At 46.9% G+C, this 21,595-nt stretch overlaps 1 protein-coding gene and 1 long non-coding RNA gene across 2 annotated transcripts; both read left to right on the top strand.

Annotated features, from left to right (window-relative positions):
* Positions 1-10,190: 10,190 nt before the first annotated feature.
* Positions 10,191-17,540, top strand: LOC133054903 (killer cell immunoglobulin-like receptor 2DS2). Its single transcript, XM_061140308.1, has 6 exons — positions 10,191-10,353; positions 12,635-12,934; positions 13,948-14,250; positions 15,222-15,272; positions 16,910-16,962; positions 17,074-17,540. The coding sequence occupies exons 1-6, from the start codon at positions 10,209-10,211 to the stop codon at positions 17,227-17,229; spliced, it is 1,008 nt and encodes a 335-aa protein (XP_060996291.1). The 5' UTR covers positions 10,191-10,208; the 3' UTR covers positions 17,230-17,540.
* Positions 17,541-18,970: 1,430 nt separating this feature from the next.
* LOC133054902 (uncharacterized) lies at positions 18,971-21,595 on the top strand. Its single transcript, XR_009692532.1, has 3 exons — positions 18,971-19,782; positions 19,953-20,047; positions 21,094-21,595. It is a non-coding gene; the product is annotated as an uncharacterized LOC133054902 (long non-coding RNA).

Genomic DNA, 21,595 nt, shown 5'->3' with positions numbered 1-21,595 from the left:
TTACTTTCAGTACGTCCTGCCATTCCCTTCTGGCCTGGAGGGTTTCTATTGATAGATCAGCTGTTATCCTTACGGGAATCCCTTTGTGTGTTATTTGTTGTTTTTCCCTTGCCGCTTTTAATATTTGTTCTTTGTGTTTGATCTTTGTTAATTTGATTAATATGTGTCTTGGGGTGTTTCGCCTTGGGTTTATCCTGTTTGGGACTCTCTGGGTTTCTTGGACTTGGGTGGCTATTTCCTTCCCCATTTTAGGGAAGTTTTCAGCTATTATCTCCTCGAGTATTTTCTCATGGCCTTTCTTTTTGTCTTCTTCTTCTGGAACTCCTATGATTCAAATGTTGGGGCGTTTCACATTGTCCCAGAGGTCCCTGAGGTGGTCCTCATTTCTTTTGATCCTTTTTACTTTTTTCCTCTCTGCTTCATTTATTTCCACCATTTTATCTTCTACCTCACTTATCCTATCTTCTGCCTCCATTATTCTACTCTTGGTTCCCTCCAGAGTGTTTTTGATCTCATTCATTGCATTATTCATTTTTAATTGACTCTTTTTTATTTCTTCTAGGTCTTTATTAAACATTTCTTGAATCTTTTCAATCTTTGTCTCCAGGCTATTTATCTGTAACTCCATTTTGTTTTCAAGATTTTGGATCATTTTTATTATCATTATTCTAAATTCTTTTTCAGGTAGATTCCCTATCTCCTCCTCTTTTGTTTGACTTGGTGGGCATTTTTCATGTTCCTTTACCTGTTGGGTATTTCTTTGCCTTTTCATCTTGTTTAGATTGCTGTATCTGGAGTGGGCTTTCTGTATTCTGGAAGTCTGTGGTTCCCTTTTATTGTGGAGGATTAACCCGGTGGGTGGGGTTAGACGATTGGCTTGTCAAGGTTTCCTGTTTAGGGAAGCTTGCGTCATTGTTCTGGTTTGTGGAACTTGATTTCTTCTCTTTGGAGAGCAATGGAGTGCCCAGTAATGAGTTTTGAGATGGGTCTATGTGTTAGGTGTGACCTTGGGCAGCCTGTATGTTGATGTTCAGGGCTATGTTCCTGCATTGCTGGAGAATTTGCGTGGTATGTCTTGCTCTAAAACTTATTGGCTCTTGGGTGGTGGTTGGTTTCAGTGTAGGTATCAAGGCTTTTGGACAGTCACTTATTACTTAAAGTTCCATGTAGTCAGGAGTTTTCTGGTGTTCTCAGGTTTTGGGCTTAAGTCTCCTGCCTCTGGATTTCACTTTTATTCTTCCTGTAGTCTCAGGACTTCTCCAACTATACAGCCCTGATAAGAAAACTTCTAGGTTAATGGCTAAAAGATTCTCCCCTGTTAGGGACACCCAGAGAGGTTCACAGAGTTACATGAAGAAGAGGAGAGGGAGGAGGGAGATAGAAATGAGCAGGAGGAGAAAAAAGGGCACTCAAGAGGAGAGAGACAGATCTACGCAGCTGTCTGTTCCCAGAGTGTTCTCCGTAGCCCAGTCACTCACCAAGATTCACAGAATTGGATTGGGAAGAGAAGGGGAAAGGAGGAAATAGAGGTGTTCTGAGGTAGAAAACAGAGAGTCAAGATTGGGAGAGAATACTCTTTGGTTTAAAAATAGGGCTTCTCTTCTTTTTTTTTTTTTTTTTGTAAGGTTATAGTGTATTGAAAATGAAAATTAAGGAGTCGTAGAGGAGTACTAGAGGACTTTAAAAGAAATGAGAAAAAGAAAAATAGAAAATAGAAGAGAAAAAGGAAAGAAAAAAAAGAAGAAAAAAGAAAAAAAAAAGAAAAGAAAAAAAATTTTTTTCCCCTAATTAAAAAAATCGTAAAAATCTATGTAAATGAAAGTTAAGGAGTAATGGGGGAGTAATAGGGGATTTTAAAGGAAAATAAAAGAGAAAAAATTAAAAAAAGAAAAAAAAAGAGAAAAAAGTAAAATTATATCTAGGAGTTTCTCTGGAGCTGTTGCGGTCAGTGTGGGTTCGGCTCAGTTTCAGATAGCTCCTCGTTCCAGCTTACGCTTCTCCATATCTACAGGCGCCTTCCGGTGTAGTCACTGTTTTCTACAGGGATTTTAATCTGTTGCACCAGTCCCTTCTGAAGCGGTTCCCTTTGTTTATTTGGCTTCTGTTTGCCGGTCTCTTCAGAGCCTCATTTCCGCCCTGACACAGGCGGGCGGAAGTGGACTCTTATTCAGGTAGCTAGTTCCGTCGCGCTGCGGGGCGGGGCTGGCGCTGCCGGGAGGGGCTGGCGCTGTGGTGACGGGCTGGCGCCGCGGGGACGGGCTGGGGCTGCCGGGAGGGGCTGACGCTGCTTTCTCCATCTGCGCTGCTCAGGCTTCCAGCTGTTCTATGTGAAGCGCGCCCCGCGCTGCGCGAGGTTCCAGCCCTCGGGTGTTCCACAAAAGCGCGGAAGGAAAAGCTGCGCCTGCTCACTGTGCCTTCCCCGTCAGAGCGGTCCAGGCAGCCAGGGGCTTGGTGGGCGCACTCTCCCCAGATGTGGCACGCCCCCTCCCCTCCGCGGACCCAGTCTCAGTTTCCGTTGGCGCCAGTCGGGTGCGCGCGCCTTCTGCCTCCGCGTCCCCAGCCCCAGTCCCCGCCCGCGCCGGTCGGGTGCCTGCGCCCTGTGTCTCGCCGCGACCTTCCCCTCCCTCCTGCCTCCTGCCTCTGGCGGGGCTGGGCCGGTCCGCAGCCTGCGAGCTCTTCTCTGGATTTTCTCGGTCGCTTTGTTCTGCGAATGGCCGGCAGTGTGTTCGGGCCGGTTAGTTTACTCTCTCTCTTTTGGTCTCCCACAGTTCAAGTCGGCAACTCACAGAAGCTCCCTCCGATTGTCCTCAGGGCACTCAGGCCCGGACCCTACCCCAAGCAATGCCGCCTAAGACTTCCCGGGACGGATCTCCGTCCTTAGCTCTTTTGTCTCACTTTTAATCTTTTATATTTTGTCCTACCTCCTTTCGAAGACAATGGGCTGCTCTTCTGGACGCCTGATGACCTCAGCTAGCAATCAGAAGTTGTCTTGCGAAGTTTGCTCTGCGTTCAGTTATTCTTTTGATGAATTTGTAGGAGAGAAAGTGGTCTCCCCGTCCTACTCCTCCGCCATCTTGGCTCCTCCCTCCATTTCCCTTTTCTCTACAGCGACTAATATAATATGACCTTCACAATGCTGTCTTATCATACAGTTTTTTGCTTATCTATTGATTTCTCTTAAAAATAAAACCACAATCCTTGAACAGTGGACAGCACTGTACATGCCCTCCACCAACTCCCCCCTCCCGCCTCAGGAAGTCCTGTGTCCCAGGGTCTAGGGAATGTTCTTTTCCCTCTAGAACGTACTCCCTCCTACCCCAGGGCTCTCCACCTCCTCAAGCAGCTCTTCCCTCAAGTACAGTGTAGACGCTCTTGTTCAGTCACTAAGTCATGTGTCACTTTTGTGACCATGGACTGCAGCTCACCAGGCTTCTCTGTCCTTCACTGTCTCCCAGAGTTGGCTCAAACTCAAGTCCATTGAGTCAATCATGCCATCCAACCATCTCATCTTCTGTCGCGCTCTTCTCCTCTTGCCCTCAATCTTTCCCAGCATCAGGGTCTTTTCCATTAGTCAGTTCTTTGCATCATGTGGTCAAATTATTGCAGCTTCAGCTTCACCATCAGTCCTACCAATGAATACTCTCAGGGTTGATTTCCTTTAGGATTGATGGGTTTGATCTCCTTGATGTGCAAGGGACTCTCAAGAGTCTTCCCCAGCACCACGGTCTAAAAGCATGTTCTTCAGTGCTCGGCCTTCTTTACCTCCAGCTCTCACATCCGCATGTGCCTACTAGGAAACCATAGCTTTGACTATAAGGACCTCTGTTGGAACAGTGATTTCTAATACACTGTCGAGGTTTGTCACAGCTTTTCTTCCAAGGAGAGGGGTCTATTAATTTCATGGCTGCAGTTACTATCTGCAGTAATTTTGGAGCCCAAAAAAAGAAAATCTGTCACAGTTGCCACTTTTCCCCTAAATTTTTTTGTTTGTTTGTTTGCCATTAAGTGCTGGGACCAGAGGCCATGCAATTCATTTTTTCAAATGTCTACAGTGTAGATATAGACCCGAGTTATTCTCATATTTCTTCTTTAAAAAATAATTGATTATTAGCATTTGATGCTCGCATTCTGCAGAATCTGAGTTCTTCAAGCACTTACAGAAGATGGCTTTAACTGGGTCATGGGTGTATTTCTGCTGTGTGACACCAATGCCTGGTACACAGTAGGTGCTCTGCAATACTTTATGAACTGACCCAAGATGAGAAGTAAATTCCATTTCTGGAGGGGACTGGTAAAATAAATCTCTGAGTCCTAGTTGGAGCCAGACTGTCTGGGGCTGACTCAGGACGAGAACATGGGTCTCACCCTTACAGCAGGCGGTCAGACCGGGCAGAAAGAGAGAGGTGAGACCTCAGGTCTGGGCTGAGATGCCTCCTGAGCCCTGCCGAGTGACATCGTTGCTAAGTCCATGGAGGGGGCCCCCCTTGCTGTGGGTCCACGGCCATGGGAACCCAGAGGGTTGGCGGCAGCCCCCCAGGGACCACATCCTGTTTGTCCTCTAAGGCCCCGTAGTCTCCTCATCTGTACAGGATGGGGGCGGAGGTGTTTGGGCACTCAGAGGTGCAGACATGCCTTCCATCCTCCCTGGGCTTCCCTGCTTCAGCCAGATGTGGAGAGCAGGAGGGGACCGCAGGAGGGCACGGGATGCCCACCCGCCCCCAGTTAACAGGAACCTCAGGGCTCAGGCAGCTGGAGGGACCAGGGATCCTGATGGGGAGAGAATGAGCACAGGATTTCGGTGGCAAATCTCTCACTTCCAGGGCTGAGTCTGGGCCAGAAGACCCCGAACCCTGCAGGTGAGTCTTCCCAGGGCTCCTGGGTCGCCATATCTCACTTCAGTCCCAGGAAATTGGTGGGGGAGGAGGTGAGGGCACTGGGATTCTGGAGTGATGCTGGTGAAACCTGGAAGGGCTCCTGAGCTGAACTGGGGAGTGAGGGGTGGGGAGCTCCTGGGCTAAGCCTCTGACTTCCTTCCAGGGACCTTCGACAAACCCACCAACTGGGTTGAGCCTCTTTGGGCAGCTCAAGGTGCCCATGTGAATACACTGTGTGCAGAGTTGGAGTGTGAGAGTGAGTACACAGACTTTCAGGGAGTATGCTGCAGTTGGCCTGCACTATTTGGAAAAGGAAATGGTGACTCATTCCAGTATTCTTGCCTGGAAGATCCCATGGATATTGGGGCCTGCCAGCCTACAGTCCATAAGGTTGCAGAGTCGGACACAATGGAGTGACTTCATTTTCTTTCACTTTGTTTTAAAATTTATTTATTTTACTGATTCCATTACTTAATCTCATAAATATATTTTATTGAAGTTCAGTGACTTACAGTGTTTCAGGTGCACCGCAAGGTGATCTTCAGTTATTCAAATACACATACATTATTTTTCAGATTATTTTCCATTTTAGGTAATGGCAACATATTGACTGTGGTTCCCCGTGCTATACAGTAAATCTGTGTCTCTTGTTGCACATCTTTCTTTTTTAATTAGAAACGTAGCATTGTATCCAAACTCCTATTTTAAATTTATGCTATATTCCACCTCAGTATTATGCTACACTGACAGTGAAAGCATAATGCCAATATCCCACCAGGTCCACGTTGAAAGTAAATGGAAAACAGTGGCAACATGAATTGTGGGAAGAAATATTGAATCACATGATGTTACTGCTGGGCTTCCCTGGTGACTCAGATGATAGAGAATCCTCCTGCAATGCAGGAGATCTCAGTTCGATCCCCGGATTGGGAGGATCTCCTGGAGAAGGTAATGGCAACCCACCCCAGTATTCTTGCCTAGAGAATCCCCACGGGCAGAGGAACCTGGCGGGCTGCAGCCCGTGGGATCACAAAGAGTCACACATGACTCAGGGACTAAGACTATTCTCAGGGCTCTGAACTTGAAAGGTATAACACTTTCCCTTTTATAAAGACATAAAAAGTGGCAGAGCAGACAGAACCTTCTGTCTTGTTGGGGGCTTAAAGGGACAGCATGACCAGACCTGCATGGACAGCTTTGAGAACAAAGGATTCCAAGATTAAAAGTTTTCCACACTGGAGGGGACATAACTATAGCTATGGCTGATCCATGTTGATGTATGGCAGAAACTAATAATATTGTAGTTGTCCTTAAATTAAAAATAATTAAGGGAAAAAAGCTTGCAACAGGACTTCCCTGATGGTCCAGCGGTTGGGAATCTGCCTGCCAATGTAGGGGACACTGGCCCGATCCCGGAACCGAGAGGATTCCACATGCCTCGGGGCACTTAAGCCCAAGGGCCACAAGCTCATGTTCCTTGAGAGGGTGCTCCACAACAAGAGAAGCCACTGCAAGGAGAAGACCCTGCACCACAGCAAAGAGCAGGCCCCCTTCCCACAACTAGAGAAAGCCTGTGCACAGTGATGAACACCCAGTGGAGGCATCAATTAATTAATAAAAGTTTGCAACAATCAGCCACACCTCCTCCCCCTTTAGAGAGAGTGTGTGTGTGTGTGTGTGTGTGTGTGTGTGTGTGTAAGTGTCAAAGTGTGAGTCACAGGTGGGTGTTTAAACAGTATAGCTCTCTCTCCTCCTTGGAATTTTCTTCCCAATGAGCTAGTGTTATTTTACATTCAGTAAATACTGACCAACCCTCTCCACCCCCCGAAAAGCCCATCTAACTCAGGTAAGATGATTCTTTGGGGCACGAGTTTACCATCTCGTTGGTCTGCTGGATTTCCAAATAAAGTCACTATTCCTTTCCTGAAGATCTCATCACTTTGTCCCATGACAAGCAATGTGAGGCTGCACTCAGAGCACATTCATGAGACATCAGCAGAGGTGTTGTTCATTTTAGACAAAACCAAAGACATCACTCTCACAACTGATATCTGTGGTTTAAAAGAAGATTCACAGATGGCCAACAGGCATATGAAAAGATGCTCAGCATTGCTCACTAGTAGAGAAAGGCCAACTGACACTGCGATGAGGTACCACCTCATACCAATCAGAGTGGTCATCATTAAACAGTTGACAAATAACACACGCAGGAGAGGGGTTTGGAGAAAATGGAAACCCTCTTACACTTTTGGGGAAAATAAACTGGTTCAGCCACTGTGGCAGAAAATATGGAAGTTCCTCAAGAAAAGCAAAAACAGAGTTTCCATATGATCCAACAACTCCAGTCCCGAGCATATACCTGGAATAAAACTATACCTTGAAAAGATTCATGCACCCTTGTGTTCATAGCAGCACAACTGTCAATAGCCAAGACATGGGAACAGACTAAATTTCCACCAACAGATGAATGGATAAAGAGGATGTTGTATATGCCTATACACACACACAATGGAATACTACTCAGACATTTGAAAAATGAAATCATGCCATTTGCAGCAGCATGGATGGACCAGGAGATTGACATATTAAGTGAAGTAAGACAGAAAGACAAAGACAGTTATCATGTGATATCACCCACTTGTGGAATCTAAAAGGAACGTATCAAGGAAAGAGGAACAGACTCACAGACATAGAGAACAGGCTTGTGGTTGCTACGGGGGAGGGAAGGACTGGGAGTTTGGGATGAGCAGATGAAAGCTATTTTTACATAGAAAGGATAAAGAATGAGGTTCTACAGTATGGCACAGGGGATTCTATTCAGCATCTTGCCAAAAATCATAATGGAAAAGAATATATAGGTCAAGCTGAATCAATTTGCTATACAGTGGAAATGAACCATAGTTCATAATTTCCTTTTAATTTTAAAAATTTGTGGTTTATATATCTGCAATGAAATATTTCATGGCAAACAGCGAGAGTTTCACTTCTTCTTTTCCTATCTGGATTCCTTTTTTTTTCTTTTTCTGCTCTGATTGCTGTGGCCAAAACTTCCAAAACTATGTTGAATAGTAGTGGTGAGAGTGGGCACCCTTGTCTTGTTCCTGATTTCAGGGGAAATGCTTTCAATTTTTCACCATTGAGGGTAATGCTTGCTGTGGGTTTGTCATATATAGCTTTTATGATGTTGAGGTATGTTCCTTCTATTCCTGCTTTCTGGAGAGTTTTAATCATAAATGGATGTTGAATTTTGTCAAAGGTTTTCTCTGCATCTATTGAGATAATCATATGGTTTTTATCTTTCAATTTGTTAATGTGGTGTATTCCATTAATTGATTTGCAGATATTAAAGAATCCTTTTATTCCTGGGATAAAGCCCACTTGGTCATGATATATGATTTTTTAATATGTTGTTGGATTCTGTTTGCTAGAATTTTGTTAAGGATTTTTGCATCTATGTTCATCAGTGATACTGGCCTGTAGTTTTCTTCTTTTGTGGCATCTTTGTCTGGTTTTGGAATTAGGGTGATGTTGGCCTCATAGAATGAGTTTGGAAGTTTGCCTTCTTCTGCAATTTTCTGGAAGAGTTTGAGTAAGATAGGTGTTAGCTCTTCTCTAAATTTTGGGTAGAATTCAGCTGTGAAGCCATCTGGTCCTGGGCTTTTGTTTGCTGGAAGATTTCTGATTATGATTTCCTTGCTTGTGATGGGTCTGTTAAGATCTTCTATATATATATATGGGAAATACACATAAATCCATGCTGACTCATGTCAATATATGGCAAAAACCACTACAATACTGTAAACTACTTAGCCTCCAACTAATAAAAATAAATGGGGAAAAAAGAAATATTACATGGCAGTCAAAATGCACAAACTGAAATGACAAAGAATACAGATCTATTCTGAAACATGATATTAAGTAAATAAAGGAACTTTTAAGAAAGGTGACTGGACTGTTACTCCATTATATACATAATGATCAAGAGGAGACCAGATTTATTACTTAGGGAGCATCACTAATGTTAACAACACCCACCCCCAGCAAAATGGAATGGAATCACTGCCCTTACTGAGTTTCTTTTCTGTCTGTGAACAACAGCTGAACAGGTGTATGTCTGCTCTTGGAGTCCTGAAACAGCTGGGCCGTTTTGTCCCTGATTGGAGTTGATTGGAGATATGCCCCTCACTCAAACATTCTGGAGCTTGGAAGTCTCTACTTGACATATTTTGTGTTCATTTGAGTATGTAGTAAGCAAGGTGGTCCACCTTTTCAGGCAGAACATATCCCCCTCCCAAAAAAACACCACCGTGCTCTTTACACACGTTATCTTTGTGTACATGTGTGGTCCTTGGATTGGAAAGGGAGCAAGAGAGAGAGACAGAGAAAGTGTGTGTTTGCAAAGTTTCCACTCACAGTCACGGAATAATTTCAGATGAAGAGTCAGAGAAAGACAAATGCCACATGATATCACTTCTTTGTGACATCTAAAAGAATGAACTTATTTACAAAACAGACTCACAGAGAAAGAAATTATGGTCACCAGGTGGTATAGTGTCAGGGGGATTAGAAGTTTGGGATTTATATACACAGGGCTATATTTAAAATGGATGACCAACAAGGACCTACTGTTATAACACAGAGAATTCTACTTAATATTCTGTGACTACCTAAGTGAGAAAAGAATCTGAAAGCAATAGACGCATGTATATGAATAACTGAATCATTTTGTTGTACAGCTGAAATTAACACAGTCAATTAGTCTCTTAATCACAAATATTACAATATAGAATTTTTTACAATTTTCAAAGAGCCATAAAGTGCATGTCTTTTCCTCTCATGAGAATGTAGAATCAAAGTTCATATTAATGAGCCTTTAATTGGGAACCTCTACTGAGCCTGAAATACGAGGTGAGTACATCGGATTTCTCTTCTGCAAAGACTTAAGGTTAATGAGATTTATCATGAGCTTGGGGAAAGCATCGTGCATGGTATACACTGAATCACTATTCCTACTTCATGAGGCAGCAAGATCTGTTCAAATCCTCCTACGTTTATAGTGTTTGGGAAACAACAACTGATGCTCAGGTCATGAGGCCTGCTCAGAGATGAGGCTCAGACAGACTTCCATCCCTGGCGTGAGAGGAGGCTGCCCATCTTCCCCTGTGACCTGCACCAGGCTGACTGTATCAACAACACCGCCCGCCTTCCGCATCCTGTGACTCGGTCAGCTTTGCTCAGTCCTGCCTCCTGCCTCACAGAAGCAGAGCCATGTGGCCCACACTCCTCAGCCTCCTGAGTCTCGGTGAGTCTGGAAAGACACGGCAGGTTTGGTTTATGGTGGAAACTGGGGGTCTTCACACCACTGACCAGGTTCCCTGGATGAGGGTGCAAGGAGCGTGGAGTCCACCGGGACAAGCCATCTCTGACGGGCTTTTCCTTCTAGGATTCTGTGTGAGTCTGAGGATCTGGGCAGCTGTGGGTGAGTCCTCCCCATCCCTTATTTCTGTGTTGAGCAGAGCAGGCGGGGCTGAGGCAGATGACACTGGGGGGCAGGGTGAGACCCCTGTCAGTACAGTGAGAGCCGCGTGCCCTGTGGATCCCATGTCCTCCTATTGGCATTGATACTCACCTTCAGTCTCCCCAGAAGTTAGCCCGGCTCTGGACTCTGGACCTGAAGGGACAGTGTGAAGCCTGGGAGCTGAGAGCTGGGCCCCCTGACTGCCATTTCTATCATGAGAGGGAGTGAGGTGCTATAGCCCACAGACCCCTCTCCAACAACGTGGCATCTCCAACCAGCCCTTCACAACAGGATCTGCAGGATCGCCCGATAGACCTGACCCCAGAGGAGGGGCTGGGTGTCAGGCAGGGCCACCTGGACCTTGTCCCACATTTGATGGAGGCTAGCTAACAAAGGAGCGGGGTTCATAGTTTTCTTCCTGCTTTTCAGTCAAGTGGCTTTTTCTCTTCTTAGTTGTGTTACTGTTAGTCACTCTGTCAAGTCCGACTCTGTGACCACATGGATTGTAGCTCAGCAGGGTCCTCTGTCCATGGGATTCTCCAGGCAAGAATACTGGAGTGTGTTGCCATTTCCTTCTCCAAGGCATCTTCCCTCCCTGGGGACTGAACCCTGCTCTCCTGCATTGCAGGGAGATTCTTTACCATTTGAGCTGCACAAACACAACAGGGAAGTCCTTTCCCTTCTTTATCACTCGTCATTTTTCTGTGGTGTTTCCTTTTGCCTGCATCACGCAGCGTGCAGGATCTCAGTTTCCTGATGAGGGAGTCTACCAGGGCCCTTGGCGGGGAAAGTGCTAAGTCCTAACCACTGGACCACCTGGGAATCCCCAGTGTTTTGTGTTTTGAGAGAGTTTTCAACATTTTGTCAATCCAAGGACTTATTCTTCTCCTGAGAAGAATCACTGCTGAGAATCACATTCTCAGAATCTCCGTGTTGTCTGTCCTGGGTTGACTGTGTCTCTGTCTGTCCCCAAGCCCCAGGTGTCCTTGAGGATCAGGGTGATCCACTTTAGAGTAGGTGCCTTGGAAGAATTGAAGGGGAAGTGCTCCAACAAAGCAGTGGGGAGAGGGGACCATTCCTATTTTCCTCTCAAAGCCTGTGCCTCCATCTCTCCTAGGTGAATTTGAGAAGCCCTCTTTGTAAGCCTGGCCAAGCCCCGTGGTTCCCTTAGGACAGACTGTGACTCTTTGGTGTCACTTCCGTTCTCCACTTAAGAGATTCAGACTGTTCAGAACAGATGGGACCAGTTTGTCCGAGCTCTGGGGAAATCATTTCAACAACTTCACCCTTGGCCCGGTGACCAGAGAACATGCTGGGTCCTACACGTGTTCTGGATTCTCCTGGTTTCTCCCTCTTTTGCCCAGACACAGTGACCCCCTGCAGATTGTGGTCACAGGTAGGAGGGGTTCAGCCAAGCCCAGGACAGCCTTCTATGCAGGCAATCCCACTCTAGGTCCAAGTTCCTTATGTGGTTCAAGACTGATTCAGGATTCCTAGCCAGGCACAAACCAGGAAAGAGAACATAAAATGAGAGTATAAACTCTGGGTGTTGAACAGATGTGGTGGCCGGCTCAGGAAGGAGGAGGCAGTGCGGGCCAGCAGGGGGGATGGGGAATGACCCTGATCCAGCACCTGCCATGCTGTAGGGAGCTGTAGTACCCGATGAAGGAGCAGGAGCCCCAGGAAGGAGTCCCAGGAAAGTATCCAGAGGCATGAGATGGGGTCATATGGGAAAAGTTCCCTTTTCTCCACCTCCATCCCAACGTCCTGCCAGTCATCGCCCACATTCTATGAGTGTGAAGGGAGACAGGGTATGCATCCTCAGAACCACCCAGCTCCCCACCACGGATATTAGGGATGATATGAGGCTAAGCGTGGCAACCCACTCCAGTATTCTCACATGGAGAATCCCTTGGACAGAGGAGTCTGGCAGGTTATGGTCCATGGGGTCACAGAGAGTCTTACAGGACTGAAGTGACTGAGTGTGCTTGCATAAAGCTGAGAGCAGATACAGCAGCTAAAGAGCTTAGAATAAGCTCAGAGGAGGCTGGAGGTCTTGAGCAAAGAGAAACAGAAAAGCATGAGCCAGAGCCTGAGAACAAGGCTGGAGAGAATGCAACAGAACATACAGGAAGGGTAATTGGCTCTGCTGGTTCATGGGGAGGTTTTTCACATCTTCAGCTCTCAGGGGAAGCGCTGAGGTGGGGTGACTCACTGAAGCTCACAACCTCATTGCTCCTAGGTTTGTTCACAAAACCCGCCATCTCAGCCCACCCAGGCCCCCTCATGAAGGTGGGAGGGAATGTGACCATCCACTGTCAATCACAGCTGTCGTTTGACAAGTTTATCCTGCACCAGGAAAACAGCACAGGGCATTTCCAGAGACATGGAGAGAGGTTCACGGGCGGGCATGCCGCAGCTGATTTCTTCATTGGCCCCATGACCTCGGGGAGTGCGGGCACCTACAGATGCTACGGCTCTCTCAGCCGCTCCCCCTATGAGTGGTCAGCCCCCAGTGACCCCGTGGACATCGTCATCACAGGTGAGTGTGTCCAGACCAGTCCCTTCTGCTGTCTGTGTCACAAAAGGTCTGGTGTCCAGTCCAGCATCAGTACCGGGAGACAATGACAGGCGTGCAGAGACACACACTCAGGAGAGGGAACAAACCAGAGAGAGAGGAGGTGTGAACACGGAAGGAAAAGAGAACAGAGTACCTGCCATGTGGTAAAGAGAAGACACAGCCGGTGACAGAGTGAAGCAGCAAGAACACGAAAGAACGATCAATAGAGAAAGATGTACCAGAGCAGGGACCCGGGCAGTTCCCGGCTCAGGCAGCCAACGATGGTTGGTTAAGGGGCTGGTTTCCAACCTTCATTTCAGAGCTCCCGTCCTCTGTCAGGAGCACAGTGTTACCAGACGCCCTTGCAGTCCAGCCCCTGGGTGATCGAGATAGAGGTTGACACCCTGAAGTTGCTCAGCCTCGTGGTTTAACGCGTCCTTCTGCACAAAGAGGGGGGAGTGGTCCCTCCCACTCTCCCTACTAAGGAGTCCATTCCAGCCCCTGGGGGTGGGCAGGGCAGCACTGAACACTCCCTCAAGAATGAGGTGGTCAAAGATCCTGTGAGACTCTGGAAATTTCCACTCCATAAGGTCTGCTTCTGGGTCAGTATCATATCTTCTGATGGTCCCAGCAGTAGATAATAGGTTCCATAATTCAAGAGCAGCCCAATCTGGTTGATTTTTAAATTTTCTTTTTTCTTTTTATGTTGAATTCTAGTTGATTTAAGATGTTGTTAATTCTTGTTGTACCTTAGAGTGATTCAGTTCTTCATATACATATATATCTATTTAAAAAAAGGATATTAAGTGACACTCCATTATTAAAGTTAAGTTTGAATATTCCCCTGTGCTGGGTATTCGTTGCTGTGGGGCTTTCTCTCCTGGCAGTGGGCGGCCTTCTCATTACAGTGCTTCTTTCGTTGCACACTTCCAGCTTTAGTCCTCTATTTAGGGCTAGAGTTACTTTGTGCCCTAAGATCAAGGTCTTCCTTCCAGGTCTGTCCAAGAAGCCCTCTCTCTCAGCCCAGAGGCGGGGGGCCGTGGTGAGGTCAGGAGAGAATGTGGCCTTGCTCTGCAGCTCCGAGCGCACCTTTGACCAGTTCCATCTGCTCAGGGAGGGGGAGAACCTTAGGCGCCTGCTCGCTGGAGGGCGGGGCCCCTGCGGTGCACTCCAGGCAGCGTTCCCTCTGGGTCCTGGGACCCCAGCCCACAGCGGGGTCTACAGGTGCTACGGCTCCTTCACTCGCTCTCCCTACGTGTGGTCAGACCCCAGCGACCCCGTGCTCCTGTCTGTCACAGGTGAGGACCCTCCTCCTGGCCCAGCTTTCTTGTTGCTCTTCAGTCGCTAAGTTGTGTCCAGCTCCTTGTGACCCCGTGGACTGCAGCTCGACAGACTCCTCTGTCCTTCACTTTCTCCCCTTCGTGGATCACAGCCTTGTCCTGGTAAACGGGCTTGCGTAACTCAATGAAGCTATGAGCCATGTCGTGCAGGACCGCCCAAGACAGACAGGTCATAGTGAAGAGTCCTGACAAAACGTGGTCCCCTGGAGGAGGATATGGCAACCCACTCCAGGAGCCTTTCATCAAGAACCCATGAAGAGTCCCATGCTTTACAATATAGTAAATGAGATTGCACTGTGCAAAAAGTCCATTTGGCTTTTTCCATGACATCTTACTATATCATGAGCTCTATCTCAAGAGCCCCGTGCTGGTGTCAGGGGACCTTTGGGCTTCTGGAGAAATGGAGGCAATGAGAACCAGAGAGGAAGAGAGATGGTCGATGGCATCTCAACCCTCTTCCACCTCCTGTATGGATGCTCCACATCAGAGTCCTGTCTATCCAGGCAAATAAAGAAAATGGTCAGGGTAGACCCAGGAGGAGGAGAGGCTGGGCTGCTTGGGGAAGATCAGAGATTGCATCTGCCCCTTGCTCTTAGTGTTTTCCCAAAGCACCTCTGACATATAAGTGATTTCCCAATTAAGGAGCATAGATATTCATTCCCGGAGCAGAGAGAATGTCTCTTGCTTACAGCTTTCTTTCACCACCAGACATATCCTTCCTGCCTCCTTCCACCGTCACTTCTTCAGGATGGAGGATCTACTCAACGCATTCATGGGGAGGGACCAGAAGCTCTCCCCTCCCCCATCAGTGCTCTGGGGGATGACAGAGTCAAAAGACAGGCAGGAGGTCAACCTTCCAGAAAGAATAGTCCTCATTCAGTGGGTATGAGGAAAGTTACTTGCTCACCACTTCTGTTTCTTTCTCCTAGGATCCACTAAAAGTACTTGCCCATCAACCATGGATCCACACACCACAGAAGGTAAGCAAGGCGGTCTCCTATCTCAGCAAGTGTCTGAGAAGACAGAGGGTTCCTATGTGAGTGTTGGTTCTACTACCTCCCAGCTCTGTGACTTTGGGCTCCTCAACGTTCCTGTCATGTCAGCATTTGAGATCATGGTCTGGATTAGAACCAGAGAGGGCATTGAGTTTCTCATGCTCTGGGACAGGGAATTTCTAAGTTGGACAAAGTTGGTCTGAGTGACCTGACCCCATGCTTAAGGGAGATGCTTACCCTCCCTTCACCAGGATCTTTGGGGAAGGATGGTGGGGGTGGGGGGACAAGAGGAGAATTGTAGGGAGCACTTTAATATGTGCTATCCTTTTGCTATTGTTTTATGAAATAAACATTCCACAGTTCAGAGATAGAAGTGTCGTTGTCTTCTTGAGGATTCCATTCCAGGTATATGTGGATGGAGGGGGAATTATATTGAGGAATAAAGGGGTCTCCAATCATGTACAAACACCATGCCTTGATGAGGGGGACCAGAGAAAAACTTCATCGGTGCCTGGGGGACCTTGGTTCAGACCTCTGCTGGTCTGCACAGCCTCTTTACTTTATCCACTGCTAGCATCTCTGCTGGATGCTTTGGTACCTCCTGGGAAGTGGAGACCATAACTGATCAGGTTGAGAGCTGCTGACACACTCTGACACAAGGATACAATAAATCCTGTGTTTAGGGGCAGGATGTATGCAACGAATAACCAGACTTTCTGCCATTTGTTTGTTGGCAGAAGCACGGCTTTCTCAAGGCCACTCCAGCCAGCTGCACCTTCTCCTTAGGCTATCCCTAGCCTTCATCTATGCCAGCATCCTCCTCGCTGTTCTTCTCTGTCACTGGTTTCCCAAAAAGCAAGTATGAAGAGCCAAACTGTCACTGGTGTTCTACCCAAAATCATAAGTCTGAAGGAGGGAAGGACAGCATCATCTGACCCAGGGGGAGGTGGGCTCATAGCAGAGAATGGCATTTTCACTTCCTGTAGGGTAAAACCTGATTTACCTTTGTAATCCCTGAGGGAATATCTTGCAGAGAACCATGGAACCCTGTTCTTTTTATGAAAACATGTGTTCATTTATTTCATTTATTTCTCACTGCAGCAGGTCTTGGCAGCAGCATGGGGGATCTTAATTGTGGTGCTGGGGTGTGGTTCAAGGCTCCAGAGCTCGCGGGCTCAGCAGTTGCAGCCTGTGGGGCTTAGCTGCTTCACAGCACGTGGGGTCTTGGTTCTCCCACCAGGGATGGAACCACACTCTCTGCACTGGAAGGAGGACCCTTTATCCCCGGCCACCAGGGACGCTCCAAGCCCTGTTCTTCCCTTCCACCACAGCCATCTGCTCTTCTCCCCTTTATGATCTTGGGAATCTTCTGGTACACATTAGAGGATGGTCCATAACAGAAGACGTAGGATGGGCTCCGTGTGTTTGCACAGGTTCCTGAGAGTCCGTCAGTGGCTGGGCTTGTATACAGGGTGGTTTTTGCTTTTAATTTAGTGGAGTAGACAAGCTCAGCAACCTGGGGTACACCACTGCTTCTTTTGGCTTTGATGTCCCCACTCAAGACATGGAAGTCTATAAGAACCACCGCCACCTCAAGAGCGTTGACTCTCTTCCATTCGCAGATGTTGCCATCATGGAAGGAGAGCCCAAGGAAGACAGAACAGTGAACAGCGCGGTGAGTCCTCCCTGCCCAAACCCTTGCCATAGGCCGAGCCCCTCCAATGCCCAATGCCCCAGCCTTCGAAGATCGCATCTCATCCCATCATTCACACTTCCTTCCTCTCAGGACCTTGTAGCAGAAAATGTGATATTCGCCCACTTGAACCACAGGAGCCTCTCTGAGAGACTGTTCACTCCCACTCCTCTGAGCACCATGCACCCCTCTGCTGAGTCCAGTATCTATGAGGAACTCGTTGTAACCGAAGGCCATGCTGAGCCCTGACTTGGCCCCATCCTTTGGGCACAGAGTGTTATAAATTGAAGAGCTAGATCTCTTTTTAAAGGGCTTCCTCTGTGGACACTCCTCCTCCTCCAAAGCAGCCCAGCAGCTCTGAGGTGAACAGTGGAGTCCAAGAATTATCGGATTGTCATCAGATGTCCCACCACCTCTTAGTAATCCCCTGGCTATACTAATATTCTATTTTAACTATCTAACATTTTGGGAGAAGTTATTCTAATCAGTTGCACATACTGGGTAGGTTACCATGATCATCCTACTTTTTGAGAATTCCAGTAAAGCATTAAAATTTGCAAGTTGAGCCTTCAAATTATTCAGTTTAAAATAAAATAAAGCCAATTAAAAAAGAAACCTCTGTTCACTAATAGTTTACAAGGATGAACTTATTTACAAGACAGAAAGAGACTTGTAGACTTAGAGAACAAACTTAGAGTTACAGAGCGGAAGGGTGGGGGGAGAGATAGATTGGAAGTTTAAGATTGACATGTGCACACTGGCATATTTAAAACAAAGTGCTTTCCATGAAACAGTAATAAAAGCAATGCAAGTTGGCAAAATAAAAGAGATCTAGCTCTTCAATTTATAACACTCTGTGCCCAAAGGATGGGGCCAAGTCAGGGCTCAGCATGGCCTTCGGTTACAAGTATATTCTGTTTGAGACATCCAGTGTGGTACCACTTGCCAGAAGAGGCTGCGTGTGTGAGTGCTAAGTCGTTTCAGTCATGTTTGACTCTTTGCAACCCCATGGATGGTGTGTAGCTCGCTAGGCTCCTCTCTGCAACCCCGTGGATGGTGTGTAGCTCGCTAGGCTCCTCTCTGCATGGGATTCTTCAGACAAGAATCCTGGAGTGGGCTGCTGTTCCCTTCTCAAGGGAATCTTCTTGACCCACGGATTGAACCCACATCTCTCATGTCTCTTGCATTGGCAGGCAGATTCTTTACCACTGAACCACCGGGGAACATCCTCAACCTTTTCTCAGCTGTGGGCACTGAGGCTGCTGGGGTTCCAGGGTAGAAACAGGACAACAAGATCCCCGTCAGTCTGGACCTGCACTGGCTGATAAAGTAGTTACCCAGCCATGTGGTGCAGACACTGACTCTACACGTATGTGAAGTAGAGCATTCAGCTCTTCAGTCACACCCACCAGTTTTCAAGTGCTCAGTAGCGTCATATAGCCAGGTGCCAGGGTGCTGGACAGGGCAGATGTTTAAAGAGTCCCTCCATCACAGAGAATTCTACTGGACATTCCACTCCAGATCACTGAGGGGCTGCAGAGAGAACACTTGCCCCAGGGAGGCTTTGCGTGTGTTGTGTGAATCCACTGATATTTGCAAGTTTTGTCTTTTTTGCTTCTTGTCACCAAAGCCAAGGATTTGAGAATCTTGTGCCTCTTAAGTTATCAGCTGGGTCACCATTTGGCTTGGCTCACCCAAGCAGAGGGATGAAGACCATAACAACATGAGGACCCCGGTGTGAACTGAGCTGGCAAATGGGGTGAAAATCAAGCTCCAGGGAGCCTTAGTTCCTCATTGAGCTCTCTGTGTGTGATGTCTCTCCTGGCTTAGAACTAAACCGCCCAAGAACTCTTTCACCAAGAAATGTCAGGATCACTAGAAGTGAAGACAGGCTGGGCTTCTGTGTTGCTACTGCGACTTTTTCATTTTCCCCCTAAGATTCCTTTTTTTTTTTTTTTTTTTTTTTTTGCCTTTAAGTGCTGGGACCAGATGTCATGATCTTCATTTTTTTGAATGTTCAAAGTGTAGACATGAACCCCAGTTATTCTCATATTTCTTTTAAAAAAAAAAATTGAATGTTAGCGTTTGATGCCTGCATTCTGCTGAATCTGAATTCTTGAACCACTTACAGAAGATGGTTTCACCTGGGTCATGGGTGTATTTCTGTTGTGGCACCAATGCCTGGTCAGAGTAGGTGCTCTGCAATAACTTTTGAAGTGACCGAAGATGAGAAGTAAATTCCATTTGTGGAGGGAACTGGGAAAATCAAGTTCTGAGTCCTATTTGAAGCCAGGCTGTGACAGTTGAATCAGGATGAAAACCTGGATTCCACCTTCTGGATCAGGGGTTCAGAACAGACAAAAAGTGAAAGAAGTGAGACCTCAGGGCTGGGCTGAGATGTCATCGTTGCCAGGTCAACGGAGGGGCCACCCCCTTGCTGCGGGTCCATGGCCTGGGAACCCAGCGGGACAGCGGCAACCCCCAGGGACCACATTCTATTTGTCCTCTAGGGCCCCATGGTCTCCTCATCCGTACAGGGCTGGTGCGGGGTTCTGGGTGCTCAGAGCTACAGACATACCTCCCATCCTCTCTGCACTTCTCTGCCTTGGCCAGATGTGGAGGGCAGGAGGGCACTGCAGGAGGGCACAGGACGCCCACCCTCCCTCCAGTTCACAGGAACCTCAGGGCTTGGGCAGCTGGAGAGCCAGGGATCCTGACTGGAAGAGAATCAGCCCAGGCTTTCGCTGGCAAATCTCTCACTTCCAGGGCTGTGTCTGGGCCAGAGGACCCTGAATGGTGCAGGTGGGTCCCCCTGGGTCTCCTGAGACCCATGTCTCACTTGAGCCCTGAAAGCTCGGTGGGGGGTGAAGTGGGGACTCTGGGATGCTGGTGAAACCTGGAAGGGCTCCTGTGCTGAGCTGTGGAGTGAGGGGTGGGGAGGTCCTGGGACTCAGCCTCTGACTTCCTTCCAGGGAACTTCCAGAAACCCACCATCTCAGCTGAGACTCTTTTAGGCAGCTTCAGAGTGCCCATGTGAATACACTGTATGCAGAGTTGGAATGTGCAAGTGAGTACACAGTCCATCAAGGAGTATGCTGCAGTTGGCCTGCACTATTTGGAGAAGGAAATGGCAATGCATTCCAGTATTCTTGCCTGCAAAACCCCAGGGATTGGGGGCCTGCCAGGGGATAGTCCAGGGGGTCAAAAAGAGTCAGACATGACTAAGCAACTTCATTTTCTTTCATTTCATTTTAAAATTTATTTTACAGGTTTCATTTAATTTAATTATAAATGAATTTATATATGAATTTAAATTAATTAAATTAATTAAAAAATTAAACTAAATTTGAATTTTAAATGAATTAATTATAAATGAATTTAATTATAAATGAAATATAATGAAATTATAAATTTCATTATATATATATGTGAGTGAAGTTAGTTGACTTACAGTGTTTCAGGTGCATAATAAGGTGATTCAGTTATGTATACCTGTAGTATTTTTCAGATTATTCTCCATTTTAGGTTATTACAAGATATTGACTATAGTTCTTGATAGTATACAGTAAATCTTTGTTGCTAGTTGCATATCTATTTTTTAATTGGGAAGTTAGCATTCTATTCATATTCTATTTAAAAGTTTATGGTACATTCCACCTCAGAGTTATGCTACACTGATAGTGAAAGCTTGATGCCAAACACCCACCATGGCCTCATTGAAAGTAAATGGAAAAATTGGCAATTGTAATTGTGGGAAGAAACATTGAGTCTTCTTATGTTACTGGCGGGCTTCCCTGGTGACTCAGAAGATAAAACTCCACCATAATGCAGTAGACATGAGTTTGATCCCTGGCTTGGGGAAGATCCCCTGGAGGAGGAACTGGCAACCCACCCCAGTATTCTTGCCTGGAGAATCCCCACTGACAGAGGAGCCTGGCAGGATGCAGCCCATGGGATCACAGGGAGTCAGACACAACTGAGCGACTAGGCAGAAGCACCATGTGACTGGTGGCAGGACAGATGACTGCAGCAGTTGGGAGTTGATAACACTTACCATTCAGAGGGAGAGCCACACACCTCTGGCTCTGACTTCCTCTTGGGTCTTTACTTCAGCTCTAACCCTTGGGCTCTGCTGTCTGTGCTTACTCATGCTGGCTCTTTGGTAAAAGAACGTTGCCATGAGCTTGGAATAGAGGAGAACCCATTCTCAAGGCTGGAGAAGTCAACGGCAACACACTCTAGTATTCTTGCCTGGAGAACTCCATGGACAAGGAGCCTGGTGGGCTACAATCGATAGGGTCACAGAGTCGGACGTGACTGAGGGACTAAGACTATTCTCAAGGCTCTGGACTTGAAAGGTATGACACTTTCCCATTCGTACAGAGATAAAAATTTGCAGAACAGACAGAAACTTTTGTCTTCCTGGGGGCTTAAAGGGATATTATGACCAGACCTACATGGAACGCTTTGAAAACCAAGGATTTAGCATTAAAAGTTTTCCACAGTGGAGTGGACATAATTATACCTATGGCTGATCTGTGTTGATGTATGGTAGAAGCCATCACAGTATTGTAATTGTCCCTTCATTAAAAATAAATAAGTTAAGGGGAAACAA

The sequence above is a fragment of the Dama dama genome, chromosome 4 (assembly GCF_033118175.1).
Source record: "Dama dama isolate Ldn47 chromosome 4, ASM3311817v1, whole genome shotgun sequence".
Lineage (NCBI taxonomy): Eukaryota > Metazoa > Chordata > Mammalia > Artiodactyla > Cervidae > Dama > Dama dama.
The sequence above is the reverse complement of the archived record's forward strand: the minus strand, read 5'-3'. Positions and strand labels throughout refer to the sequence as shown.